This window comes from Muscardinus avellanarius, assembly GCF_963383645.1.
Source record: "Muscardinus avellanarius genome assembly, chromosome: 5".
In the NCBI taxonomy this organism is placed as follows: Eukaryota; Metazoa; Chordata; class Mammalia; order Rodentia; family Gliridae; genus Muscardinus; species Muscardinus avellanarius.
Window position 1 is genome coordinate 12,539,120 of NC_137790.1, and position 26,870 is coordinate 12,565,989.

General features: G+C 41.1%; 2 protein-coding genes across 6 annotated transcripts in view; both read left to right on the forward strand.

Annotated features, from left to right (window-relative positions):
- PAXBP1 (PAX3 and PAX7 binding protein 1) overlaps positions 1 to 6,371 on the forward strand; it is a gene marked incomplete at its 3' end in the record, with an annotated part of 42,516 nt that extends 36,145 nt beyond the window's left edge. The window contains exon 18 of the mRNA XM_080695567.1: positions 6,254 to 6,371. Coding sequence (XP_080551693.1) covers positions 6,254 to 6,371 — 118 coding nt within the window. The remainder of the gene's footprint in view (positions 1 to 6,253) is intronic.
- A 4,410-nt stretch (positions 6,372 to 10,781) lies between these two features.
- SYNJ1 (synaptojanin 1) overlaps positions 10,782 to 26,870 on the forward strand; it is a gene marked incomplete at both ends in the record, with an annotated part of 87,119 nt that continues 71,030 nt past the window's right edge. For 4 of the 5 annotated variants that reach the window (XM_080696917.1, XM_080696918.1, XM_080696919.1 and 1 more), the window contains 2 exons: positions 10,828 to 10,919; positions 11,825 to 11,970. In XM_080696917.1, coding sequence (XP_080553043.1) covers positions 10,828 to 10,919; positions 11,825 to 11,970 — 238 coding nt within the window. Of the gene's footprint in view, positions 10,920 to 11,824; positions 11,971 to 26,870 lie in introns of all 5 variants that reach the window. The other variant, XM_080696920.1, reaches the window with a different exon arrangement.

Below are 26,870 nucleotides of genomic sequence, written 5' to 3' on the forward strand. Positions count from 1 at the left end.
TGAAGAGAAGTGGTGATAGTGGACATCCTTGTCTCGTTCCAGTTTTTAGGGGGAATTCTTGAAGTTTTTCCCCATTTAATATGATGTTGGCAGTGGGTTTATTGTAGATTGCCTTAATAATGTTGAGATACGTTCCTTCTATTCCAATTCTCTGCAGTGTTTTTATCATAAATGGATGTTGAATTTTATCAAATGGTTTTTCAGCATCTATTGAGATGATCATGTGGTTTTTGTCTTTGATTCTGTTTATATGATGAATTACATGGATTGATTTTCGTATATTGAACCAGCCTTGCATCCCTGGGATGAACCCTACCTGGTCATGGTGAATGATTTTCTTGATGTGGTTTTGAATGCGTGTTGCTAGTATTTTGTTTAATAGTTTTGCATCCAAGTTCATCAGAGATATAAGCCTGTAGTTTTCCTTCCTTGAACTGTCTTTATTCGGTTTGGGTATTAGCGTGATGTTGGCTTCATAGAATGTATTTGGGAGAGTCCCATTTTTTTGTATTTCGTGAAATATTTTGAGGAGCATTGGGGTTAGCTCTTCTATAAAGGTTTTATAGAATTCACTTGGGAAACCATCTGGTCCAGGGCTTTTCTTTGTTGGTAAGCTCTTTATTGCTGTTTCAATCTCTTTGATTGTTATTGGTTGGTTTAAGTGTTCTATATCTTCTTGACTCCGTTTAGGAAGGTTGTATTTATCTAGGAAGTTGTCAATTTCCTCCAGATTTTCCATTTTGTTGGAGTATAGTTTTTCAAAGTAGTTTCTGATAATCCTCTGGATTTCTACACTGTCAGTAGTAATTTCTCCTTTTTCATCTCTTATCTTCATAATTTGGGTTGATTCTCTCTTTATTTTAGTTAGGTTGGCTAGTGGTTTATCTATCTTGTTAATTTTTTTAAGAACCAGCTTTTGGTTTTGTTGATTTTCTGTATTTTTTTATTCTCTATTTTGGTAATTTCTGCTCTAATTTTAATAATTTCCTGTCTTCTACTGACTTTGGGGTTCAATTGTTCTTGCTTTTCAAGGGCTTTGAGGTGTGTCATTAGGTTATTTATTTGAAGGCTTTCTGTTTTTCTTATGTGAGCACACAGAGCTATAAATTTTCCTCTTAATACTGCCTTCAAAGTGTCCCAGAGGTTTTCATATGTTGTATCTTTATTTTCATTTGTTTCTAGAAATTTCTTGATTTCACCTCTTACATCTTCTATGACCCATTCTTCATTCAGAAGTGTGGTGTTCAGTCTCCACATGTTTATGTTGTTTCTTTGGGTCTTCTTATGGTTGATTTCTAGTTTCATTCCATTATGGTCTGAAATGACACAGGGAAGTTATGTAACATTTTAAAAATTTGCTAGTGCTCATTTTGTGTCCCAGGATGTGATCTATTTTGGAGAAGGTTCCGTGAGCAGCTGAGAAAAATGTAAACTCCGCTGTAGTTGGGTGAAATATTCCATCTGTGTCCAACAGGTCCATTTGGTTAATGGTGTTCTTAAGTTCTGAGGCATCTTTACTGATCCTTTCTCTGGAAGATCGGTCTAGTGTTGTGAAAGGTGTGTTGAAGTCTCCCAGTGTTATTGTATTGGGATTTACGTGTGACTTCATGTCATAAAGAGTTTGATTTATGAAAGTAGCTGCACCTATGTTTGGGGCATAGATGTTGATTATTGTTATTTCCTCTTGCTGGATTATTCCTTTTACCAGTAAAATATGACCTTCTTTGTCTCTTCTAATAAGTTTGGGTTTGAAGTCTAACTTGTCTGATATCATAGTTTCTACTCCTGCTTGTCTTTGAGTTCCATTAGCATGGATTACCTTGCTCCAGCCCTTTATCTTGAGTTTGTACCTATCTTTACTTGTAAGGTGTGTTTCTTGTAAGCAGCAGATGGATGGATTCTGGTTTTTAATCCATTTTGCCACTTTATGTCTTTTTATTAGGGAGTGGAGGCCGTTTACATTCAGTGTGATTATAGAGAGATAATTTTTAATTCCTAACATGTTAAGATATTATTTCTGTTTGAGATATTATTTATTCTTCTTTGCTTAGTTTTTTGCTGGAAGGGAAATCTTGTTTCTTTGGTTCTGGTGTGTATTACCTATTTCTTCTTTGAAGTTAATCTCCTTGAGTATTTTCTTTAGCGCTGGTTTTGAAGACATAAATTCCTTCAGTTTCTGTTTGTCATGGAAGCTTCTTATTTCCCCATCTAATTTGATAGATAGTTTTGCTGGGTAGGAAAATTTTGGCTGGAAGTTGTTTTCTTTTAGAGTTTGGAATATGTTACTCCATGCCCTTCTGGCTTTCATGACTTGGTTTGGGAAGTCTGGAGTGATTCTAATTGGTTTGCCTCTGAATGTCACGTGGCCTTTTGTTTTTGTTGCCTTTAAGATTCTCTCCTTGTCTTCCACATGAGTCATTTTGACAATTATGTGGTGTGGGGATCCTCTTCTCCGATCCTGTCTAAAGGGAGTTCTATAAGTTTCCTGGACATGTGTATTGACCTCTTTCTCTATGTTTGGAAAATTTTCTGCTATTACTTCCTTGAAGAGATTATTGATCCCTTTGGTTTCACCTTCTTTTCCCTCCTCTATTCCAATTATTCTTAGGTTAGCTCTCTTAAATGGGCCCATATTTCTTCAATGTCAAATTCCTGCTGTCGGATATTTTTTTCTAAATTAGAAACTATGCGTTCATTTTTGGAGTGATCATCTTCTAGGAGCAAGATTCTATTCTCCATGTGGTCTAATCTGTTGTTTATACTTTGAATTGAGGCCTTTACTTCAATGATTGCATCCTTTATCTCTTTTAGACTCTCTCTGAATTCTTTTCGAAATCCTGTTTTATTTCTAAAGTTATTTTCCTGATTTGATCTTCTAGAGATCTCTGAATTTCTGTTTTATCAGGTTCTGATGTTGTGGGGTTGTGGGCATTCATTGTTCCATTGTTATTCCTCTTTCCCATGATTTCGGAAGTTTGTGCCTTCTCTGGGTTTTTCCCTGGGTCACTACGACTTCACTTACGTTGCTCCGGATCTCGAGTCTGTGGTATCTCAGTCACCACTACTCCTTTACTGGGTTGTATTGCAAAGTCTCAGACCCAGGGAGTCAATCGAGGCTGCTTTAGACCATGGGGGTGCCAGGCTGGGCGTTCTCCCACAGGGAGCTGCAACTATGGTGTGATATCTCTGCTGTCGCCACTTCCCCACTGGGTTGGACTCCAAAAATCTCCGACCCAGGGAGACTATCTGCACAAGTCCCTGGGAGTGCAGTACTGGGATTTCTCCTCTAGGGGTCAAACTTTGACTCATGGTTGTTGAGTGCACTGATGGAACTATATTGGACTTGGTGAACTCGCTGCTGCTGCTGCTGCTGCTGGCAGTATGACACCGTTGTTATACCTTCGGCCGTGAGGCTGGTGTATTTCTTCTTTGGTTTTGATATCCTCTCTTGAGTCCCTGCAGGGTGTGCTGAGCCCGTCACCTGGGAGCTTTAGATGCTTCTTTCGCCAAAAAAAACTGCTGAATACCGCCCGGCTGTTTCGCAGCCGCTCACCTCGGCTCTCTGTTCACCCTTCCTTTTTGGAGCCTGATGGCTTGTTGAGTGTGCTGATTTGGAGCCGTCCGGTGTATTCGCTGCTGCCACCTGCAATTTAGCACTGCTGCTGCATCCTCGGCCATGTGGCCGGCGTATCACCTCTCTGGTTTTGAGCTCTGTTCTGAGTCCCCTCCCACCTCTCTGGAGCCTGGTGCTGCGAGGGAAGATAGCGCTGGCATGGCTCAGTGTCGCGGCTCTGGCTGTGGCACCACAGTCTGGTTTCCTTTCTGGTGTCTGGTTGTTTTTCCAGCCCTCTTTTTCTCTGTCCCTTGTATTTACAGTTTTTATTTCTCTGCTGATGGTGTTTTCTGCCTATGAAAGGTGCTGATTTTGTGGTAATAGAGATTGATTGTTAGTGGGACTCGAAAACGCCGCTTTTCTCTGTCACCATCTTCCTTGAAGTCTCTTATTTTTTATTTTTTTATTTTGTGGTGCTGGGGATGGAACCCCAGGTGCATTCTACCTCTGAGCAACACCCCCCACCCTGTGTGTTTTTTTCCCCCGTGGGTCTGGGGGTGGAACCCAGGGAAGTTTGACCTTCGAGCTACATCCCCTGCCCTATTTTTTATTCTTTATTTTTTTGAAACTGCGTCTCACTGAGTTGCAGAGGTCCTCACTAGGTAGCTGAGGCTGTCCGTGAACTACGATCCTCCGGTCTCAGCCTCCTGAATGTTGGGATTACAAGCATACGCCACCAAGCCCAGCTCTCTGTTTTATTCTTTAATTTGAAATAAGGTCTTACTAAGTTGTGGAGGGCCTCACTAGGTAGCTGAGGCTGGCCGCGAACTAGGATCCTTCTGTCTCAGCTTCCCAGGTACTGGGATTACAAGTGTAGCCGGGCGTGGTGGCGCAGCACGCTTGTAATCCCCGCGCTTGGGAGGCAGAGACAGGAGGATTGCGCAGGTTCGAAGCCAGCTGTGTGAGCTGGCTTAGGAGACCCTGTTTCTAAAATGAAAATGTAAAAAATAGGTCTGGGAGTGTAGCCCGGAGGTAGAAGGGCTTCCAGGAACCCCCAGTACCATAAAAAAAAAAAAACAAAAAAAAAAAACAAAACAAGTGTATGGCACCACACCCACCTTTTGTTATTTTTTTGTGGTGTTAGGCATTAAACCCAGGATACTGTACCTCCAAGCTACATCCCCAGCCCTTTTTAGTTTTGTTTTAAAACAGTCTTGCTAGGTTGCTGAGAGTTTCACTACATTGCTGAGGCTGTCTTTGGTTGGAGAGCCTCTTTCTCACCCTCCTAAGTAACTGAATTACAGGAATGTACCATGGGGAGTGGAACCGAGGGGCTTTCTACCTCCAGGTTATTCTCCAGCCCTATTTTATAATTTATTTGGAAACAGGGTGTCACTAAGTTGCTGAGAGAGCTGAGACTGGCTTCGAACCTGTTCGATCCTCTTGTCTCAGCCTCCCAAGCGCTGGGATAACAAGCGTGCACCACCTGAGAGAGCTGAGACTGGCTTCGAACCTGTTCGATCCTCTTGTCTCAGCCTCCCAAGCGCTGGGATAACAAGCGTGCACCACCACGCCCGGCTACCTTATACATTTTTATTTACATTACTTAATGGTGTTTGGGGAATTTATTATCAACAAATAGTATTTGCTTTTCTACAGAAAAGAATTTCAGCAGCTATTTAAGTTCTTTGTCTATACAGTGCACATAAAGTAGGTTCCATGTCGGTTGCAAAATTTAATAAATTAGCTTGGTGTGGTGGTGCACACTTGTAATAATAGCATTTGGGAGGTTGAGACAGGTAGATCGTGGTTCATGGCCAGCATCAGCTACTTACTGCGGCCCTTTGCAACTCAGTGAGACCCTGTTTCCAAATAAAGAATAAAAAATAGTGCTGGGTATATTTCAGAAGTTAGATACCCTTGGGGTCAACTCTTAGTGCCACACACAAAAAAGGGGTCTTTATTACTTACTTAATAGTATAATTTCATGGAGGAGATGAGATAGTAATATCAGACTGTGCGCTGTTTCTCATGAGCAGTTCATAGTCACTGTTGAAACAGTGATTCTTTAGTGTCTGCTGTAGCCCTGCCCTAGTGTCTGTACCACCTGGGAGCTTGTTAGGAAGGCAGATTCTCACACTCCATTTAATGAATCAGACCTCTGGTGTGGGGCTGGCTCATCTGTGTTTTAATGACCTAGGTAATTCTCATGTTGATAAAATATGAGGGTTACTTAATAACAAGAGTGACTTATATGACAAGGAAAGCCACATTATGCTTTATTTAGTAAATTTTAGAGGCATGAAACTTAGGATCTTGATGAATTGGTAATGAAGGCAAACAAATGATTTTGTGTTCCAGGTGTACTATCTTTATTTCATTATATAACAATATGTCTGTGGCTGGGCGTGGTAGCACAAAATTGTAATCCCTGTACTTGGGAGGTGAACAGGAGGACCTCAGATTCAAGGCTAGTCTCTGCAATTTAGTGAGGCCCTCCACCACTTAATCAGACCGTTTCAAAATAAAATAAAATAGGAGGTGTAGCACAGAGGTAGAATACCCCCTGAGTTCCATCCCTAGTATCACCAATAAAAAGTACTTGGAAATATTGTCAAATCTATAAAATGGTCATAAAGTCAAGAACAAACTTTCCCTTAAATGTGCTAATGAAATACTGCTACTGTTTTTCTCTTTTAGGGAAAACATAAAGCAGATAGTAAAACTTCTTGCAAGTGTTCGAGCTTTGGATCATGCTACGTCTGTTGCAAGTGACCACAATGTGAAAGAATTTAAGTCATTAATTGAAGGAAAATAGATCTATGAGACTGAAAGCTTTTTTTGTTTTAATACCATTCCCAATGTATAAATTTTGTATATATGTAAAGTTTCTTAAACTGTAAAATACTGATTCTCATTTTCATACCAAAAAACATTATATTCAGTACTTTGTCCTTAAATGCAATTTCTTCAGAATGAAATTCAGATTATTTCTAGGAGTTGATGAATGTTTTCCGTACTGCCTGTCATCTTTGTTTACAGAAGTATTTTGTATGGTCACTCAGATTTAACCCTCTCAGTTAACTGTCCTCTCTAAACGGTGTGTGCAGTGTAAATGGTGTAATTATGCATATATCTATTATATATTTATACCACCATGGACTTTCACACTGGAAATATGTGGTGTTTTTCTACAGAGAAAGCCTTTCAACAGCAGAAAATTACCCAGTAACAAATTGTCTTAGGGAAGCGATTCCACTGTTGTAACGAAGGGCTGGAAGTGACTAAGTGCTCCTCCTCCTGGTCAGCGTGGCTGTCGCTGCCGCTGTGCGGCCTTAGAATTGAGAGTTGAGTCACGGGCGTAGTCATTGAGTGAATGTTGAACTTCTTCCTGGAATCAGCATTACAGGCGAGTGTAGGTTGAATGGGAACTCTAATTAATATATGCAATATAGTTTCAAATGGAACATACAGGTTTAATTTTGAAAATATTAAGCCCACGACCTACTGCATGGTTTAGGCTAACTGTCCTCTCTCATTCATGATTTTATTCCCTGCACAACTTAGAGATACATGCATTTGAATTTTAATAGTCTTATCATTATATTTACAATCCCACATATGTGAGTTATATATGCAATAAAGAATGCGCCTTGCTGATTAGCCATTCCCAGGCAGTTTACTATCCATGGTCTTCTATAATGTTTGTACCACATTGTAAATATTCAGAGAACTTGTTTTAAAGTTTATGCTTTCTGAAGAAATTCTGTGGTTTTCAAAAGAGGAACTTTTTGGAAATTAAGGACTATTGTTTGATAATTATATATGTAATTACGCTTTAGCCAAGCATTAAATTAATTTTTAAATACATTCTTCGTTGTCTTTTGCTGGTGACTACTTTTAGACTATTTTAAATAATTCTGATGTAGGGAGGATATAAATAGGTCCCAGGTCCCTGTGTATGTATCCTGGATCAAGTCAATTAATAGTTAATACAGTACCATGTACATACTTGCTCTGTCAGTTTTATCTTTATTATAGGAACATTGCTTTTCCCTGCATATTCATTTTGGGTGAATTTTTTTCTATACCTTATTTAAATAGAATTAAGATCAGAACACTCATTCTCGATTTCAGTGGAATAAAAAAATAAAGACATATGTATACTTAGACCTTAAACTATGTTCTTCAAAACCCATTAGACTGATTACCCTTCCCATACCTATTTTTAAGAACTCTTTACAGTAGACTCTTGAGACCTTTATCCTAAGAATCTATCAGACTACTTGGGTTTCAGTCATCAGTTTGAATACTACACTAGGACTTTGATACAAGGTAAATTTAGTATAGAACTTTGCATAAAACAAATGGTCTTATTAACTAGAATATTTTCATTCCTAAAATGAGCAAGACATTATTTCTTAAAAAGAAAATTCTTTTTCTTTTTTTCTTTTTTTTTTTTTAGTGGTACTGGGGTTCCTGGAAACCCTTCTACCTCCGGACTACACTCCCAGACCTATTTTTATACTTTTTTATTTGGAAACAGGTCTCTTAAGCCAGCACGGCTGGCTTCGAACCTGCGCGATCCTCCTGTCTCCGCCTCCCAAGCGCGGGGATTACAAGCGTGCGCCACCACGCCCGGCCAAGAAAATACTTAATTGCTATAACAAATTACCATAAACTGGGTAGGTGATTTTAAACAATAGAAATTTATTCTCAGAGTACTACTGGGGGCCAGAAGTTGGAAATCAAGTGTCTGCAGGACCATGTTCCCTCCAGCGACCCTAGGGTCAAATCCTTTCCTGCCTCTTCCAGCCTCCGGTGGCTGCTGGTGGTCAGATCACTCCACTTTGTTTTCATAATGCCCTTTCTGAGTGAAAGCTTAGTTTATCTCTGCTTCCCTTTCTTTTTGGTGGTACCGGGGTTCCTGGAAGCCCTTCTTCCTCCGGGCCACACTCCCAGACCTATTTTATATTTTTTTTAAACAGGGTCTCTTACGCCAGCGCGGCTGGCTACGAACCTGCGCGATCCTCCTGTCTCCGCCTCCCAAGCGCGGGGATGACAAGCGTGCGCCACCACGCCCGGCTCTGCTTCCCTTTTATAAAGCAACAGTACATTTAGGGCTACCCTGGATAATCTCAAACAATCTCAAAATCTTAGCTCAATCATATGTGCCAAGACTTTTTCTACCTAAATTACTGCCATTCATAAGTTTGAGGGGTTGGAATGTTTTGGGGAGATGGTTAGTTTTTTTAGCCAATCATGGGCCTGTCATTGCTGTTTTAAGGAAGTGTTGGCTCGTCTCTTTAAGGGCCACGGGGTCTCCCTACACTAGGAAGTTTGTGTGTGCCACTTAACCAATTTTAAATTAGCCCACCCTAAAGACAAGTTTGGTGAAAATTTGGGTATCCATTTTCAAATGCTGTGACAGTATAAATAGGAAAGGCCTAAGAATCAGAAGAAATACCAAGTTTAATAAGTTAGTAAAAAACCACTTATGTTTTTCAAACCCTGGGCATGCATGTGCTTATTTCATGACTAAAATGATCTGTTTTGAAAGCATTTAGCAAAGCTGTGGCCTTCTAGGAAAAAGAGTTGTGCTACCCTTCAGTTTAATATGAAGAAAGAAGAAGAAATTCCAACTTGGGTGTTTCTACTTCAACATCCTTAATCCAAAATCAAAAGGAACCATAACTAGGCAGGACATTTCAGAAAGAGCCTACTGCCCATGAATCCCACCTCAAGTCCCACCTTGAGAGAGGGGTTTTTAACCACAGAGACAGGTATAGTGGGAAAAATCATGCATTTGGGTAAGTTTGGTTTCAGGTCCCAGCTACACTTGAAACACTGATTTCGTTGGAAAAAAAAAAAAAAAGGTGCCTCCTAAGCAGTGCGGTTAAATAACATCTCTGCCCTGAAGCTATTACTTTTTTTTTTTTTTTTCCTTTTTTGGTGCATTTGGGCTATAGAAGCATAGCACTTTAAAAAAGCAAATAAGTTTTTCTCATCCACTCTCATTTAATTTTCTCTGTCAAGTTCTTCCCCAATTGAATGGACTCTTTGGGGAAGGAAAATGAGTACCCGAAAACCAATAGGTTGTTTTAGTATTAGTTTAATTTTGAGGACACTGTTAAGTACTAAATAGTAAGTTTTTCTAAGGAGATAGTGCTGAGAGGAATCTCTAGTTCTCAGAACAAAATATCAGTGCCTGCATTTTTTTTCTTGGAAGTGGTTGCTTTTCTAATGAATTTTAGCTGCTTTAGAGTCCTGAAACCAGGGTGGCTCCAGCTTCTCTAAAATGGATGAAGATGTCAAATCACATAATAGGGCCTGGGGCAGGAAATGATTGTTTGCAACATACCAAACTTAGTTCTGCTTTTGCTGGCAAATTTAAGAAGGGGAAGAAGTAATGGAAAAGCCGAGGCAAGTGGAAAGTTTCTCAGAGGGCCGGGTTCTTCAGATTTTCCAATTCCTTTTTGCTCGACTGGCTTCGACTTCATTGTCCTCTTTTAAGTATTATAATGAAACACAGGCCTTACCCCGGCATTATTTGTTAAAATATGAAGATGAGATGAAAAAGGTTGGTGCCCTTAGTTGTTGAATGACATGGCTGCCAATTCAGGGACAGCCCAAATCGCTTGGTGCTTAACACAGCCATATTTTGCTGCCTTGAGCTCCTGGTTGGCAACACTGCACTCTCCATAGTACATACAGCTGTGCCCTCTGTTCTGTATTTCTGAGAGCTCCAGAACACATAGGAAGAGAAGGCAGCGAACAGAATAGTTCCCAGGCAGGCCTTACTTCCTGCTACCTACCTAGGGGCTTAGGAAAAGAACTCTGCGGTGCTTGCTGGAGACACCATGGACAGCTCTTCAGGCGCCACCTGGTTGGCCCGGCCAGCTGGCAGTTCCCACCCACCCCTCGCCGGTCTGGCTGGGGGAGGCGGCAGGGGGTGGTCCCGACACCCAGCTTGGGCACGAATCAACACCCAGCCCCCAGAACTCTTCCCAGGAGTCCCTCCCAGGCGCCCACGGGGAGGGCTGGGCAGCGCTGACGAGCCTCGCGGGGGAGCCGCGGAGGCCGGATCCTCCCTCCGAGCATCCCGGGCCGCAGGACCGCCGGCTGCAGCCTGGGGGACGCGTGGCCTGAGCGAGCGAAGGTCGCGGCAGGTGGAGGCGGCGGGGGCGGGGCCTGGGGCGCGGTGGGCGTGGTTCCGCCCACACCCCGCCCTTTCCCCCGCAAGGGGCGGTCCTTCCGCCCCCGGCCGCGGCGCAATGCGGAAGAGATGGGCCTGCTGGAGCGGAAGTGACGCAGCCGGCGGCTGTGGCGGCTGCGGGAGGAGGAGGAGGAGGAGCCGGAGGAAGAGGTGAGCCGGCCGGCGGGGGCGGGGAGCGGCCGCGGCCAGACCCACCGGCTGCGGGGCGGCGGGCGGGCGCTTCCAGGGCGGCCTCCGCCGCCGCAGCCTCCGCCGAGCGGTGAGGGCGGCCGCGGGCAGCGGGGCGCCGCGGCGGGCTGGGGCTGTGGTGACAGCGGCTGTCAGCCCGCGGGCGGGAAGGGAACCGCGTCCGTCCGAGCGCCCCGGCATCTCCTCGGGCGCGTAATGGAGGCGTGGGGCTGCCCCGGTCCCGCGGGGAAGGAGCCGCTTTCTCGGTGGTAGACTGCGCGACCCCGGGAGTCCCGGGCGGTCGGTGCCCGGGACGCGCGGCTCTCCGGGGGCAGCGCACCCTCCGGCTCCGCCCGCGGCCGCGGGGGCCTGCGTGCCGCCCTGCCCGGCGCCGCCGCCCCGGAGGGTAATCCTCGCCCTCTTCTGGCCCCTAAGGAGCTTTGAGCCGCCCTGGTTAACCTCCCTTCCACCTTCTCTCCTCTGCCCCCCAAGGATCGGCTTGAAGTTTCCCGTTTCCTTTCCAACGCAGTGACAAATCTTGAAGCAGGAAGCCGATAAACAACCCCAAGCGAAAATAGGCTCAGAATTTTCCCTTTCGGTAAACCTAAATGAAACGGGAAACTCGTCTTAACCAACCCCTTTTGGGACTTAACAGTGCTAAAAGCCTGTCTTGCCTTGCGGTGAGAATCGGGAGCTTTTCCTTTTGCTTTTGGGTAAAATGTAGTGACGACTTAGATTTTGGAATGAACCATTCACCCTTTGAGCTCCTTTTTTTCCATTCCTCCCCCCAGCGAAACCTGGCAGGGAGGGACTTCTGGATGGCTTGCCGTCTTTGCAGCAGAAGGAAGCCTCAGCTTCATTTGCTTTGCTCTGCTTGGTTTTCACAGAGCTGCCTCTGAAGAAAGGAGAATGGCGTTCAGCAAAGGATTTCGGGTCTATCACAAATTGGATCCCCCACCTTTCAGTGTCATAGTGGAAACCAGGCATAAGGAAGAATGTCTCATGTTCGAGTCTGGGGCTGTGGCCGTTCTCTGTAAGTCATCTGTTATGGTCATGGTCTGTGTTTTGATTTGAAATTCTCAGATTCAACAATTAAAAAAAAAAGACAACTCTGTCCTTGTCTGGCATCTAGCAGGATATGCTTTTATTTGCTCTTAATCAAACCATATTCCTGTAAACTTTTTGTAAGCAGGTTTTTGATGGAGGGGTGCAGAGTGGTATAGGTTTTGGTTACAGGATTTTGTTTTCTTGGGCTCTTTTGCTTCTAAAAGTATCCCCTTTTCAAAAGAAATATTTTTGTGGTTGATGTCATATATAAACCCATAATGTCGGCTTGCTTGACATTTTTATTGTAATGAACAAAATTTTTTGTAGATGAGTTTTTTATATTTTCTTTTTTTAAAATTTTCTTGTTTGTTTTGCAATGCGGGGGATTCAACCCAGACCCTGCAAGTGCTTTACCCCAGCTGGAGTCCTATATTTTTCATTAAAAGAATTGTAAACAACTTCTAGAATTTCCTTGAGAATGTCGTGATTGATTTTCTAAAAATTGTTTTGTAAAAATTGTTATAATCTTTTTTAAAGATAATACTCCCTATTATACTACAAGAGCAATATATTAGTAAGGGTTGAGTTCTTTCACGGCAGATGGATGAAATTTAAAATGATTATTCTGTTGTTAATATAAGCTTGAGACAGACAACACCAGTTTGGAGTTCCAAATATGATAGCGATTTTCAGGGAATTTTTGGTGATAACTGTTATGTTTTTGCTCAGTCTAGCTACTGGTCCTATTTGTATACATTAAACATAGTGTTTGAAAGGCATACTTACAAATATATACCCTTAAATATTTTGAATATTAAACTTCTCCAGAGTCAGTAAATGAGGAGCATAAGACCCTAATCTTTGCATATAGATATTAATGTTGGTTAAAGTGTTAGCCTGAATGGGGGAAAGGGTAGTGACAAAATAAAAAATCCTAAGCAAAAAGCAAACATAAATGAGTATATTTTTGGTACATATGGTAATATGGTTTGAATAAGGGACAGGGTGCTATACATCAGAAAGAAACAAGTATAAATAAAATAACGTTGGTTAAACTCACTCAGTGTTTACTTAATTGCTCCAAATTGTTTTTATATTTAAGCAAATCTAAAAATACATACTACAGTATTAACCTGCATAGCATATGTTTTCATGCTACATATATAATTCTTATACTAATGAATTCTTAAGGTTATTATGGGTTGAGAGGTTTGGTTTAATATGTGAAACATTTTTCAGGTGCTTTTTGTGACATTATCAATCTTGTCTAAATACTAACATCTCTTTAATTGTGGGTGCTCATAATTGTAATGGGAAATCATAGTTTCAGTTACAAAGTGTGTATTATCTATAGTTTTTAGGATTATTTCTATACTTCAAGGTCAGGACCCCTAAGAATAATCATACTTCTGAAACCTTAAGCATTCATTTGTGTGTGTGTGTGTGTGTGTGTGTGTGTGTGTGTGTGTGTATGTGAGTGTATGTGTGTTACTGGGAATTGACCCCAGGGGCTTTCTACCTCTAAGTTTTATCCCTGAGCCGGCCCTATTTAATTTTCTATTTTGAGATGGAATCTCACTACATTACTGAGGCTGACCTCTAACCTGTGATTCTCCTGTGTGAGCCTCCCAAATACTGGGATTATAGGTATGTGCCACTACGCCTAGAAAGCAGTCATCTTTTATGCCAAGAAATGATTTTTTAAAGTCTCAAAAACCCATTTTTGTCATTAATATTTATTTCAGGGGAATTTTACTTTTGTGGTGCTGGGGATTGAACTCAGGATCTCAAGCATTCCAGGCCATTACTCTACCACTGAGTTACATCCCCAGCTTTTGTCTTAACTATTTATTAATTCTCTTCATCATCATTAGATTTAGGTTATGTAAGTAATTCTCTCAGGGCAATAGGAAATTTGAATATTGCCTCTTTCTATAATGCTAGAATATTTGGATTAATGCTTTCTTTTCTATGTTATCTTTCCCATTATAAACTTTACAGCAATACTTAAAAATATGTTTTTAATTAGAATTTAATTTTAACTGATAGATAAAATAAAAAATATACATATTTATGGGATACCATGTGAAATGTTCATGCATGTATATTGTATAATGTTTAAATCAGGTAAATGTTTATCTCCTCACACTTTTATCATTTTCTTTATGATATACATGCAAAATTCTTTTTCGTAGCTTTCTGAAATTTATAGAGCACTATTATTATCTATAGGTACTGTATTGTGTAGGAGTAAAATACTGATGGTTAAGAGTTAACAGATATTTTCTATAAAATTAATTTGGCCTTTATTTTGGAATTTTACCATGGTATATATTGTTTACATGTAAAATGTTTATTTAAAAAACCAAAAACCCAGCTGGGCATGGTGGTGCAGGCTTGTAATTACAGCATTCCGGAGTCTAAGACCGGAGGATCATGGTTCGCAGACAGCCCCAGCTACTTAGTGAGGCCCTCTGCAACTTAGTGAGACCCAGTTTCAAAATAAAGAATAAAAAATAGGGCAGGGGATGTAGCTTGGTGGTTGAATACCCCAGGGTTCCATCCTCAGACCTGCAAAAAAAAGAGAGAGAGAGTAGAAAACCAAAAACCCATCATAATTTTAAATGCCTGCTGTATTCAAGAAACTGTGCTTGGAAGATCCTGACATGTTCTCCCTCTCTTTAAAAGTCTCAGTGCCCTGAATGTCAGTGTATCCTGCTTATTAGTCTACCAGAAGACTCTTCTTCTAAAATCATTTTTTATATTAAACTAAAGCACAGCTCTTTCTTTCTTTTTTTTTTTTTTTTTGGTGGTGGTACTGGGATTCCTGGAAACCCTTCTGCCTCCGGGCTACGCTCACAGACCTATTTTTATATTTTTATTTGGAAACAGGGTCTCTTAAGCCAGCGCAGCTGGCTTGGAAACTGCGCGATCCTCCTGTCTCCGCCTCCCAAGCGCGGGGATTACAAGCGTGCGCCACCACGCCCGGTTCATTTTTTCTTTTTTTAACTAAGATTAAGTTCAAAGTCCTTAGCCTGTCAAGGTGTTCCATAATTTGGCTCCACTCTTTCTACCTAGTTTCGTGAGTACTTTTTTTTCCAAAATACCATGAATTCTCCAGCTTTCCTGTGTTGCTCCTTCTTACACTTTCTTCCTTCAAGATCGCTAGAGCGCTTTCTCTGCCCTTCCCCTCTGTGCCTGGCAGTAGCAGGCACGTCTTCCTTTATGAGAGTCTGTCACACCCACTCACCACAGCGCACTTCTTTCTCTGCATCCCCTTCATTTCCGTAAAACCTTGTCTGAATCCCTGAATGAACATTTACGTGTAGTTTTTGTTGTTCTCTGAATGCTTACATGCAGGTGATTTTCTTCAAAATAGATGGTCAAAGTGATTCTAGCCGAATTTTGTTTTCGTGTACCAAAAGTTTATCATTTCAATGTCTCTAGTGGCCTTAGTTTTAAAGATGAAAGTTTTTTAAAATTAGATGTTTTTTAAGGCATTTTAATCAACACATAATGTGGAGGGTTGGCAGTTACTTTATTGTTTTGGCTTATGCCAGAAGTGCTATGAGATTTCAGGCACAAAATTTTATTTTTCATATTATTAGCACATGCAAAAAGTAGGTTGCAAATGAAAATACAATAAAAATAATTTAAGGCTGAGTGTGGTGGCACACTTTTGTAATCCCAGCAATCGTGGAGGGTTCAAGGACAGCCTCAGCTACTTAGTGAGGCCTTTGCAACTCAGTGAGACCCTGTTTCAAAATAAAGAATAAGAAACAGGGAGCTGAGCGTGGTGGTGCACGCTTGTCATCCTAGCACTTGGGAGGCTGATGGAGGTTAGTGGACAGCCTCAGCTACTTAGTGAGGCCCTTCGCAACATAGTGAAACCCTGTTTCAAAATAAAGAATAAAAAATAGACCAGGGGGTGTAGCTTGGAAGTCAGATGCCTCTGGGATCCATCTCCAGACCCACAAAATAAATAAATAAATAAATAAATAAATAAATATAAAATAAAATAGGGATGGAGGTGTAACTCGGAGGTAGAATGCCTGTGGGTTCCATCAGCCAGTACCACAAAAACATTATATATATATTATACATGTAATAGCATATGCATAATATATATATATATATATATAATTTGAGAACGTAGATTCCCTTAGAGACCAAATGCCCACTAATCCAGCCTTAGGACTCTGACTTTAAATTTTTGCTGATAGGCGTTCAAGCTTAAATCAGTCATGATGCTCTGACTTAGTGATCCAGTGGCTCTCAGTCTCAGTCGTGGCTGCATATTATAATCGGTTTGGGAACTTTTACAGATACTGGTTGGTACCTAGGCTTCAGCCCCCAGAGATTCTGATATAATTAAACTGGGGTGATGATTTCTGAGCAAAATTTAGATAGGCCTTACAGTGATAGGCTCAGAGGTTTTTACTTGTGGCTTGCAGATTTTATCCATAATAACCATGTTTGCCTATATTGATGCCATTATTGTCTATAGTGAAACTAATAGTTTTCTTGAAGCCTTCAGGCAGAATCAAGTGGTAATGCTTCCTTAGTGTATTGTTTTCATATTACATGGGATTGTGTTTAGGTTTCTGTAATTTTCTTTTTTCCGGGTCTGGGGGTAGAACCCAGGGGCATTCGACCTCTGAGCTACACCCCCAGCTCTATTTTTTTTTTTTAATTCTTTATTTTGAAACCGGGTCTCACTGAGTTGCGGAGGGCCTCACTTAGTAGTTGAGGCTGTCTGCAAACTGTGATCCTCCTGTCTCAGCCTCCCAAATGCTGGGATGACAAGCGTGCGCCACCACGCCCGGCTAGGTGTCTGTATTTGGATGTTGGGTTACTTGAGAAGTCCTGTGTCTTAAAAAGGTTTGTGCTCTTAGTGCTTATTACAGTGTTTTTTCATCTTTGAAGAATAGTTATTAAATGAATGACATTAGGGGTAAAGGCTAATCTAGATTACAAAGTTGACAAACACGTAGTTATACTATGCTTGAAAATAAGGCACCTTTTTTTCTTTTAGTGTAATTTATTTATGCTGGAAATTGAACCCAGAGAGTCATACATGCTATGCAAGCATTCTACTACTGAGCTACAATCCCAACCTGTTATTTTAAATTAACACATAACAACTGTATCAAATTGAGCTACAATTTAACATTCTAAGACTTGTCTTATGATTGAATCAAGGTAGTTAACATATCCATCACTTCAGACATCTATTGTTTCTTTGTGGTGAGACATTCAAAATCACCTCTTTTAGCCATTTTGAGATACATAATACATCCTAATTATTATTGCTGTACTCACTCTGTAGCAGAGCACCAAAACTTACTCCTTCTATCAGACTCTAACTTTAGTACCCCTTGACCAGCCTCTCTCCAAACCCCGGTACCTCCACTCTCTCCAGCCTCTCTGGTAACCTTTATTCTGCTCTAAGCTTCTATGGGATTGACTTTTAGGTTCCATTTCATAAGTGAGATCATGGAGCACTTGCCTTTCTGTGTGTGATTTCACTTAACATGTCCTCTGGGCCCATCTATATTGTTGCAAATGACAAGATTTTATCTTTTTTTGGTGGAATAGTTTTTCCTTGTGTGTATATGCCAGAAAATACAGCATCTTTCTTATAAAATTTATTCTGTGGATTTTAAACAATTGCATTGCATATAATGGTGCATGCCTGTAGTCCCAGCCACTTGAGACGTTAAGGTAGGACCTCCATTTGAGCGCAAGAGTTTGGAAAACATAGCAAGAATCTCTCAAGAGAATTTTTAAAAATTGCTATTTGATTAAACTGCTGACATAAAAGATATATATTACACATTATTTAGATTTGTTTCTGAAAAATCCTATGAGAAATAACTATTAACCATATTAGAAGATGAAGGAAAAAGAAAGTCAACAAATGGAAATTGAAGATGACCCTAAAAATAGGATATATATTTTCCTTATTTATTTATTTATTTATTTATTTATTTTTGGTGGTATTGGGGTTCCTGGAAGCCCTTCTACCTCCGGGCTACACTCCCAGACCTATTTTTACATTTTTATTTGGAAACAGGATCTCCTAAGCCAGTGCGTGCGGCTGGCTTTGAACCTGCGCAACGTGTGCCACCACGCCCGGCTATTTTCCCTATTTAAAAGATGGGGCTGAGGCCCGGCGTGGTGGCACACGCTTATAATCCCCATGCTTGGGAGGCGGAGACAGGAGGATCGCACAGGTTCGAAGCCAGCCGCGCTGGTTTAAGAGACCCTGTTTCCAAATTAAAATATAAAATAAGTCTGGGAGTGTAACCGGAGGTAGAAGGGCCTGAGCTGGGTGTGGTGGTGCATGCCTGTAATCCCAGCACCTGGGAGGGTGAGACAGGAGGATCACAGGCCGCGGACAGCCTCAGCAATGTAGTAAGACTCTCAGCAACCTTGTGAGATCCTGTTTCAAAACAAAAAATAAAAAGGGCTGAAGTGTATCTCAAGTAGAATGCTTCTGGGTTTAATCCCCAGTACCCAAAATAAAAAATAAAAAAAAAAAAAGCTGTGGCAGGCTGGAAGCTGCAGATGAGGCTCACTAGTAGAGTGCTTGCCTAGCATGTGCAAGTCCCATGTTTAATTCCCAGCACCACAAAAAACATGACAAAGCAAAGGGATTGAAGTAAATTGCTAACTTAAGCTCTGGTCCGTTTTGATACCACCTGCTCATATCGAGGTAAGGATGAATTGCTTTCCGGCTTTCTAGTGTTACTGTCCCCTTGGGCTTTTCAAGGAGCATGATTTGAGTTAATTCAACACTCATTCCACGCAAGGCCCTGCCACTTACTTTGGACCTGGTTTTATTTCACATTGTTCATCTGAGTCTGTCTAAATGTTTTTGTATTGTGTAAATATGAGTCATTAATTAATGAAACCGCACAATGTAAAGGAGCAATAATAATGAAAAAATAGTTGTCACTTACTGGAAGCTTACCCTGCTAGTCACAACATTAAGCCAGAGGTTTCCGAATGTTATTGCTTCATGGTGCCCTTAGTCTTTCATTAAGTTTCTCACAGCACTATTAGGCCACGTGCAGTATCTTAGAGTTCTGTTTCTTAGTTAGGTCCAAACAATGAATTTTTAAGTCCCAACGACTTTAGTAGCTGTTTGAAGGAAATAGTGCAAATAAATTGAAAATAATTGATTTCCCTCATAAGTAACCACAATTATTTCCTAAGGAGATGGTGTGCCCGTTGAGTACTGAAGAGCTTTCAAACCTTGGAATCGGATGGAACACTGCCGCCCTCTTTTCTGGTCCACATTGACCTTTGAGTGGTCTTTGGTTTTTATCACAGCAGGCACCCAAATCTAGCTTCACAAAGATAAGTCATCAGAGGAATATTCTACAATTTAATGTTAAAACTCCAAACCATGTCAGGCTTATGGTTTGACTGGTATCCAGGTTATGTTGAAGATCCTGTTTCCTTCCACTTAGAAAATCTTGTCACTCCCCTGAGAGTTTGCTGCAGGGTTCTGGGGCATCTTAGTGTATAGTTTTTGAAATGTGGCATTTGACATGCTTTATTTCATTCAGTTGTGTGGATTATGCTTTTATCCATATTTTGGCTTGGAAAGATTAAGTAACTGGTCCAACTGTATAGTCCTTTTACTTGCCGTTTTCACTGTAATTATTGTCTGTGTTGTTCTGAGGGTGATGGATATTATTTTTGTGGGGAGTGAGGAGCAAAATAGAAAGCCAATAGAAGACTTTAACATGAAAGTGCAAAGCCGGGCGTGGTGGCGCACACTTGTAATCCCCGCGCGGGAGGCGGAGACAGGAGGATCCCGCAGGTTCAAAGCCAGCCTTGCTGGCTTAAGAGACCCTGTTTCCAAATAAAAATATTAAAAACATAGGTCTGGGAGTGTAGCCTGGAGGTAGAAGGGTTTCCAGGAACCCCAGTACCACCAAAAAAAAAAAAAAGTTGAAAGTGCAATTTTCTTTTTTTTTTTTTTTTTTTTTGTGGTACTGGGGTTCCTGGAAGCCCTTCTACCTCCGGGCTACACTCCCAGACCTATTTTTGCATTTTTATTTGGAAACAGGGTCTCCTAAGCCAGCGTGCGCGGCTGGCTTCGAACCTGCACGATCCTCCTGTCTCTGCCTCCCAAGCGCGGGGATTACAAGCGTGCACCACCACGCCCGGCTGAAAGTGCAATTTTCTAATGAGGAAATTGTTAAACTTGTGGTTTTGCCCATAAACTATTAGTGTGTTAATATATCAGAGTGGAAATAGGTTTAATTTAAAGTGAGATCATTAAAAACACAAAGTTTCTCTGCTGGGCCAAGTTCTATGTCAGGTTCTGGAATTTCATACATCCAGGGTAGTAGATCGTAATGACAAGCAGTGTACATAGATTTTTTTGTCGTCATTGTCTTGTTTTAATTGCCAAATGCTCTAAGTCAGCACAGTTGCTCTTTAGATAAATTGCAGTATCCTGTCTCTTTGTAAGTTAAGGAAGAAGTGACTTTTTATAGTTTTGTTTTTAGCACAGAAATGGTGAAATTTAGACTTGTTATATGTCACTTCATGTTAAGGTTACAAAAATTCACTTTTTAGAAATAACTTTTGGAATATACAGATATACTAGAAAGTAAACAGCAGCTTAAATATCAACTCTTTGTTTTTGTTTTTGTTTATTTTTGGTGGTACTGGCAATGGAACCCAGGGGCCTTCTACCTCTGGGCTACTACACTCCCAGACCTGTTTTGCATTTTTATTTGGAAACAGGGTCTCTTAAGCCAGCTGAGACTGGCTTCGAACCTGGCAGATCCTCCTGTCTCAGCCTCCCAAGTGCAGGGATTAAGGGGATTACAAGTGTGCGCCACCACGCTCAAATATCAACTCTTTAACACACACACACACACACACACACACACACACACACACACACACACACACCAAACAAACAAAAAACACCCCCATCAACCCCGCTCTCCCAACCTGAGCCAGAGGCAAGATTAGCCAGACAGGTAGTTCCTAAGTAATTTCGCTTCTTTATCACTTAATTTTGCTACAAGGAAATAAGGATGGGTGAACTTTGCTCTAACTGAACACTTAAACTCCAACTTTTCTTTTATTACATAATTTGGGGTCAATGAGGTATTCTAACTTGTCATATAAAAATAACTAGCCCAGAATTATAACTGGAGTTTTGCTTCTGTCCATGAGGAAGTAGCAGGAACTGAATGTATCCTCCCTCTTTAAATAACAGTAACAAATTGAATAAAATGTATGAAGTGGTTTTCAGATATTGACCATTAGGCAGCACAAAATGCTGACCCCCAAAGAAGAAGGGGTATGCGTTGGCGCTGCTCTCCTTCTGCCTGGAGAGCTTCCAGGGCACAGCAGAAGAGTGTGTGCTCCAGCAAAGCCTGGCAGGCTCCCTGAGTTGAGAAGAGAGTAGGGATATGGGAGGCCAAGGCAGTCAAGATCCCCAAGGCTGAATACCTGGAAGGAGTTAGCTCTAGGGAGAGCGCTGGAGATCTGTGAGGGTGCTGCTTGACAGCTGAGTATGACCAGTGCCTTGGGGAACAACCCAAGGAAAAGAGAGAATCCCCACAACGGAGCAGGCAGTGAAGTTTCTGGAGCTCGTAGGGCTGGGAATAGTTCATTCTGAATAGCTACTGTAGAGAAATCTTGTTTATACATAAGGGAATTGGGCTGGGTACTTAAAAAGGTAATTGATTCAGTAATGGGGCAGAGTAGTCCTAGACTAAATTCCACTCTTGATTCTGCCCACAAAGTTTAAAAGACCCAGATCATCACACTGTTTCCAAATAAATTTCCAAATAACTGTATTATAGAACAGAGTTTCAGAATATCTATTGGAATACAAGTATGCATAGAATATACAGGTATACACAGAATATACCTTCAATATATATTGTATATATTATATATATCCTTCAACCTCAAAAAATTTACAATTAACAGCATACAGAGAAGCAAAAAATATGCTTCATAATGAGAAGAAAAGTCATTCTGTAGAAACAGATGCTAAAATTTTAAAGGACATAAAACAGCTATCATAAAAAGGCTCCATATGTTCAAGAAGTAGAGGAAGGAATGAACATAAGGAGAGACATGAAAAATATGACTCAGATTTCTAGAAATGAAAATAAAAATATCTAATGAAAAGTACACTGAGAAAGATCAGGAGAGTTGATGCTGCAGGAGAAATGGTTGGCGAATTTGAAGACATTGTAATAGAAACTATCCAAAATGAAATTCAGAGAAAAAAGACCAAAAAATAAACAGCACCAGTGAACCATGGGACAACTTCAAGTGGCCTAATATACCCCTGTACTTACAGTCCCAGAAAGAAGGGGATGAGGAAGGAAAATGTCTGAGGAAATAAGACCTGGCATTTTTCCAAACTTGATGAGAAATCTAAATCCACAGACCCAAGAAGTTAAATGAACCCCAAGCAGAAGACAATTCCACCCCAGTATGTCATCAAATGACCATTCATGATTTTGAGTGATATGGAGAAAGCTATGAAAAGCAATCCAAGGTAGAAGAGCATGTGTGTTCGGATGAGTGAAGATAAAAATGATCTTGGATTTTTTGTGGAAGCAGTGCAAGCCAGAGGGCATAGAGTATCACATCTAAAGTACTGAAAGGAAAGCCGGGTGTGGTGGCCATGCTGGTCATCCCAGCATTCGGGAGGCTGAGACCAGAGGATCGCGGTTCGCGGACAGCCTCAGCTACTTAGTGAGGCCCTCTGCAACTCAGTGAGACCCGGTTTCAAAATAAAGTATAAAAAAGAGGGCAGGGTGTGTAGCTCGGAGGTTGAATATCCCTGGGTTCCATCCCCAGACCCGCCAAAAAAAAAAAAAAAAGCACTGAAAGGAAAGAACCAAAACTATCCTCCTAGGATTCTATACCTAACCACACATGAAGTTGGAGACACATTTTCAGACATTCAAAACCTGAAATAAGGCCGGGCGTGGTGGCCCACGGTTGTAATCTCCACGCTTGGGAGGCTGAGACAGGAGGATCGCACAGGTTCGAAGCCAGCCTCAGCTACTTAGGCTCTCAGCAACTTAGTGAGACCCTGTTTCCAAATAAAATATAAAAAAAGGTCTGGGAGTATAACCCGGAGGTAGAAAGCCTCTGGGTTCCACCCCCAGTACCATAAAAAAAAAAAAACCTGAAAAAAAATATGAGCTAAACATAATGATTACCTTTTTTTTTTCTTTTTGTAATACTGGGGATTTAACTCAGGAGCATTCCAAGCTATGCTTCTAGCCCTTTTTATTTTTTGTTTTGAAATAGAGTCTGGCTGAGTTGCTGAATCTTGCTACATTGCTGAGGCTATCCTTGAACCTGCGAACCTCCTGTCTCAGCCTCCCAAGTACTGGAATTATAGGTGTGCACCACTATGTCTGGGCCACACTAACCTTTTAAAAATACAATTTAGCTGGGCATGGTGGCGCACGCTTATAATCCCCGTGCTTAGGAGGCTGAGACAGGAGGATCGCGCAGGTTCGAAGCCAGCCTCAGCTATTTATTTATTTATTTTTTAGTTCTTGGTGGTACTGGGGTTCCTGGGAGCCCTTCTATGTCTGGGCTACACTCCCAGACCTATTTTATACTCTTTTACTTTTGGAAACAGGGTCTCTTAAGCCAGCGGGGCTGGATTTGAACCAGCACAGCCCTCCTGTCTCTGCCTCCCAAGCCCAAGGATTACAATTGTGCGCCACCACACCCGGCCAGCCTCAGCTATTTAGTGAGGCTCTCAGCAACTTAGTGAGACCCTGTTTCCAAATTAAATATAAAAAATAAGTCTGGGAGTATAGCCCGGAGGTAGAAAGCCTCTGGGTTCCATTCCCAGTACCACCACCAAAAAAAAAAAAAATACAGTTTATATCATTATCGTCCTACCTATCCTTCAGTGGTTGGCCACTACACTGACAGTCCAAACAGTGGTTGACCATAATAAAGTTATGAGATCCAGGTCTCTCTTCAGCCTTATATTACTTGATGACTTGGTTTCTGTGTGCCCGCCACTTTGGCCATCTTTTAGTTTTGTGTGTGCCAAATTATTGTCTCAGGGATTTCACATGTGCTCTTCCTTCTGCTCAAATTTTTAAAATGATAAGCTTATTATAGCACATGTAGAAAAGTATAAATTGTAGAAAAGTATAAATTATCACTGTACAGCCTAATGAACTATTAGAATGAACATGCCGTGTTACCACCAGCCACCAGGCTGAGAAGTAGAATATCATTACTGGTGCTCCGGGAGATCCTCTCAGGCTCCTCCCACTCACCTGCCCCACGGCCTGCAAAGGTGGTCACTGTCCTGGCGTCTTAAATCAGAAATAAGCTCTACGTGTTTTTCAGCTTAGTAAATGGAATCATTCAACCTGTGTCCTTTTGTGCGCAGCTTCTTTCAGTCCCTGCCCTATTTGGGGGATCTTCAACACGAGTTGGCGTGAGTTTATTGTTTTCATTGCTGCTGTAGTATTGTGTTGTATGAATATCTACTATTTAGCTACTCTGTTGACATGTACTTTATTTTCAGTTTTTGTTATTATGAATGATACTATGTGAACATTCTTGTGCATGTCTTGTGGTGCGCATATATCAGCATTTCTGTTTGTTATATTGTTAGGAATGGAATTGCTGAGTCCAGCTCTGTATATGTTGCTTGGAACATTTTTATTTTGCTCTTCATTTGGCTAGTTTTCCTGCTTATTATTCAGGTTTAGTTGGAAAAGATACTTCCGCAGTCAGTTTTATTCTAACCTCTGCCCTCCCCCAACAAAAATTTTAAATTAGGTCCTACTATTGCAGTCCACTGAACTCCATCATAGTATTTACTATAATTAATTAATTAATTATTTTTTGTGGTCCTGGGAATGGAACCCAGAGGCATTCTACCTCCGAGCTGCACCCCCAGCCCTATTTTTTATTATTCTTTCTTTTATGTTTATTTTGTTATTCTTTGTTTTGAAACCGGGTCTCACTGAGTGGCAAAGGCCTCACTAAGTAGCTGAGTTGCGCCTTTGTGTCCTTGTCTTCCTAGTACAAGGTGTCAGGATACTCTCTTTTCTCATTCCTAAAATCTTGCCAGGGCCCTGATGCATGGTAAGCATTCAGTAAATACTTATCGTATAAATGAGTGAAAGGTTATTTTTTCTGAATGTCACCAGTATTGGGATGTGCAGTTAATATAGAACATTTGATTTGAATAGTTTATTGTCTTTTAGCTGGAAAGACACTCTCCTTCTTTTAAAGTGAGTTTGCTTTGTAAATGTGCTGAAATGAAGAGGCTCTGCCTTCAGCCAGTTCTATGATCTTGCTCAATCACCTAACCTCCAGTCCGCTCTTCTCAGAGTGAGAAGCTTGGACCACGTGGTCCCCAGCACCCGCTCTGGAGGTTCATGCAAATAGGCTGACCACAAATTGCCATGCATGCAACCACAAGCAAATTGTGATTCTGGGAAGAGGGCTCTAATTTGCCATCTTTTCTTCAAGTTCTCATGGGCATTTTTAGCTTGATCTTCTGCATCAGCTGGGGAAGCACAGTCACATTGGATGTAGGACCTTCTTTAGGTGTATTTATTTATTTATTTATATTTTGAGGTTCTGGGTTTTTTTTTTATTTTTTTGTTTTTTTGGTGGTACTGGGGTTCCTGAAAGCCCTTCTACCTCCGGGCTACACTCCCAGACCTATTTTTACGTTTTTTTCTTTGGAAACAGGGTCTCCTAAGCCAGCATGCGCGGCTGGCTTCGAACCTGCATGATCCTCCTGTCTCTGCCTCCCAAGCGCGGGGATTACAAACGTGCGCCACCACGCCCAGCGGTTCTGGGGTTTTAAACCCAGGGCAGTTCTAACTCTGAGCTACACTTCCAGCCCTATTTTGTTTTTATTTTGAAACGGGGTCTCAAGAAATTGCTGCAGATCTTTCTAAGTTGTTGAGGCTAGCTTCAAACCTATGATACTCCTGTCTCAGACTCCCAGGTACTAGGATTACAAGCATGTGTCATCATACCCAGCTTGGGTGGCTTTATTATTTAGTTTGAATTATTATAATTTATCAGAAGTTGGAGAAATTTACATTTAATTTTAATCCTCAAAATGCTTTTTATAAATGTTTTGTGTTTAAGTACAAGTAACTTTAAGTAATCTGTTGAGTTTGGGTATTACATTAACTTTATTTTCTATTCAGATGGCAGAGTTTAAAATGCAGATGTGATCTTCATGTGACAACTATTTTATGTTGTATAAGCCTTTTTTTAGATCTCTACTTGTGAAATCAAGAGATAGGCATATGATTATGTTTTCTGAATTTCTTTAGACTGATTTTAACACTTCTTTTCTGCCTTGAATTCTCATTTGAGAAGGAAGGATATAATTCACGATAGTGCTGAACAATGCCAGTCGTGCTGTGTGAGTAACTACAGCACACAAAATGGGTGAGGAGGGAGTAATCTGATAGAGGACTATGATATGTTAATGAAGTGCATCGGCAGAGCTATCGAGATACATGTCCACACTCGAAGAGTTTTTATGTCTTTAAGCAGACGAGCTCTGCACCTTCTATTCTTATGACCTGCTGTAGCTTAAATAAGAGTTGTAGGTTAGGCCTACCTTCAGTCACCAGTTTGTTCAGGTAAAGGAAGTTGGAGAACATGTACAGACCTAAACTAATGAGTGAGTTAAGTCATCTGAATTAAGTTGTGAATGTTACTACCACGTGGTTTTATATAGTTTTAAATTTTTCTTGGCCTCTTCTGTGATGATGAACAGTGGCAAACTTACTATGTTCTAAGGCTAGTTTTAAACAGTTTCAACCTGATAGAATATTAAAGCTAAGTTATTCAGAGGGAATG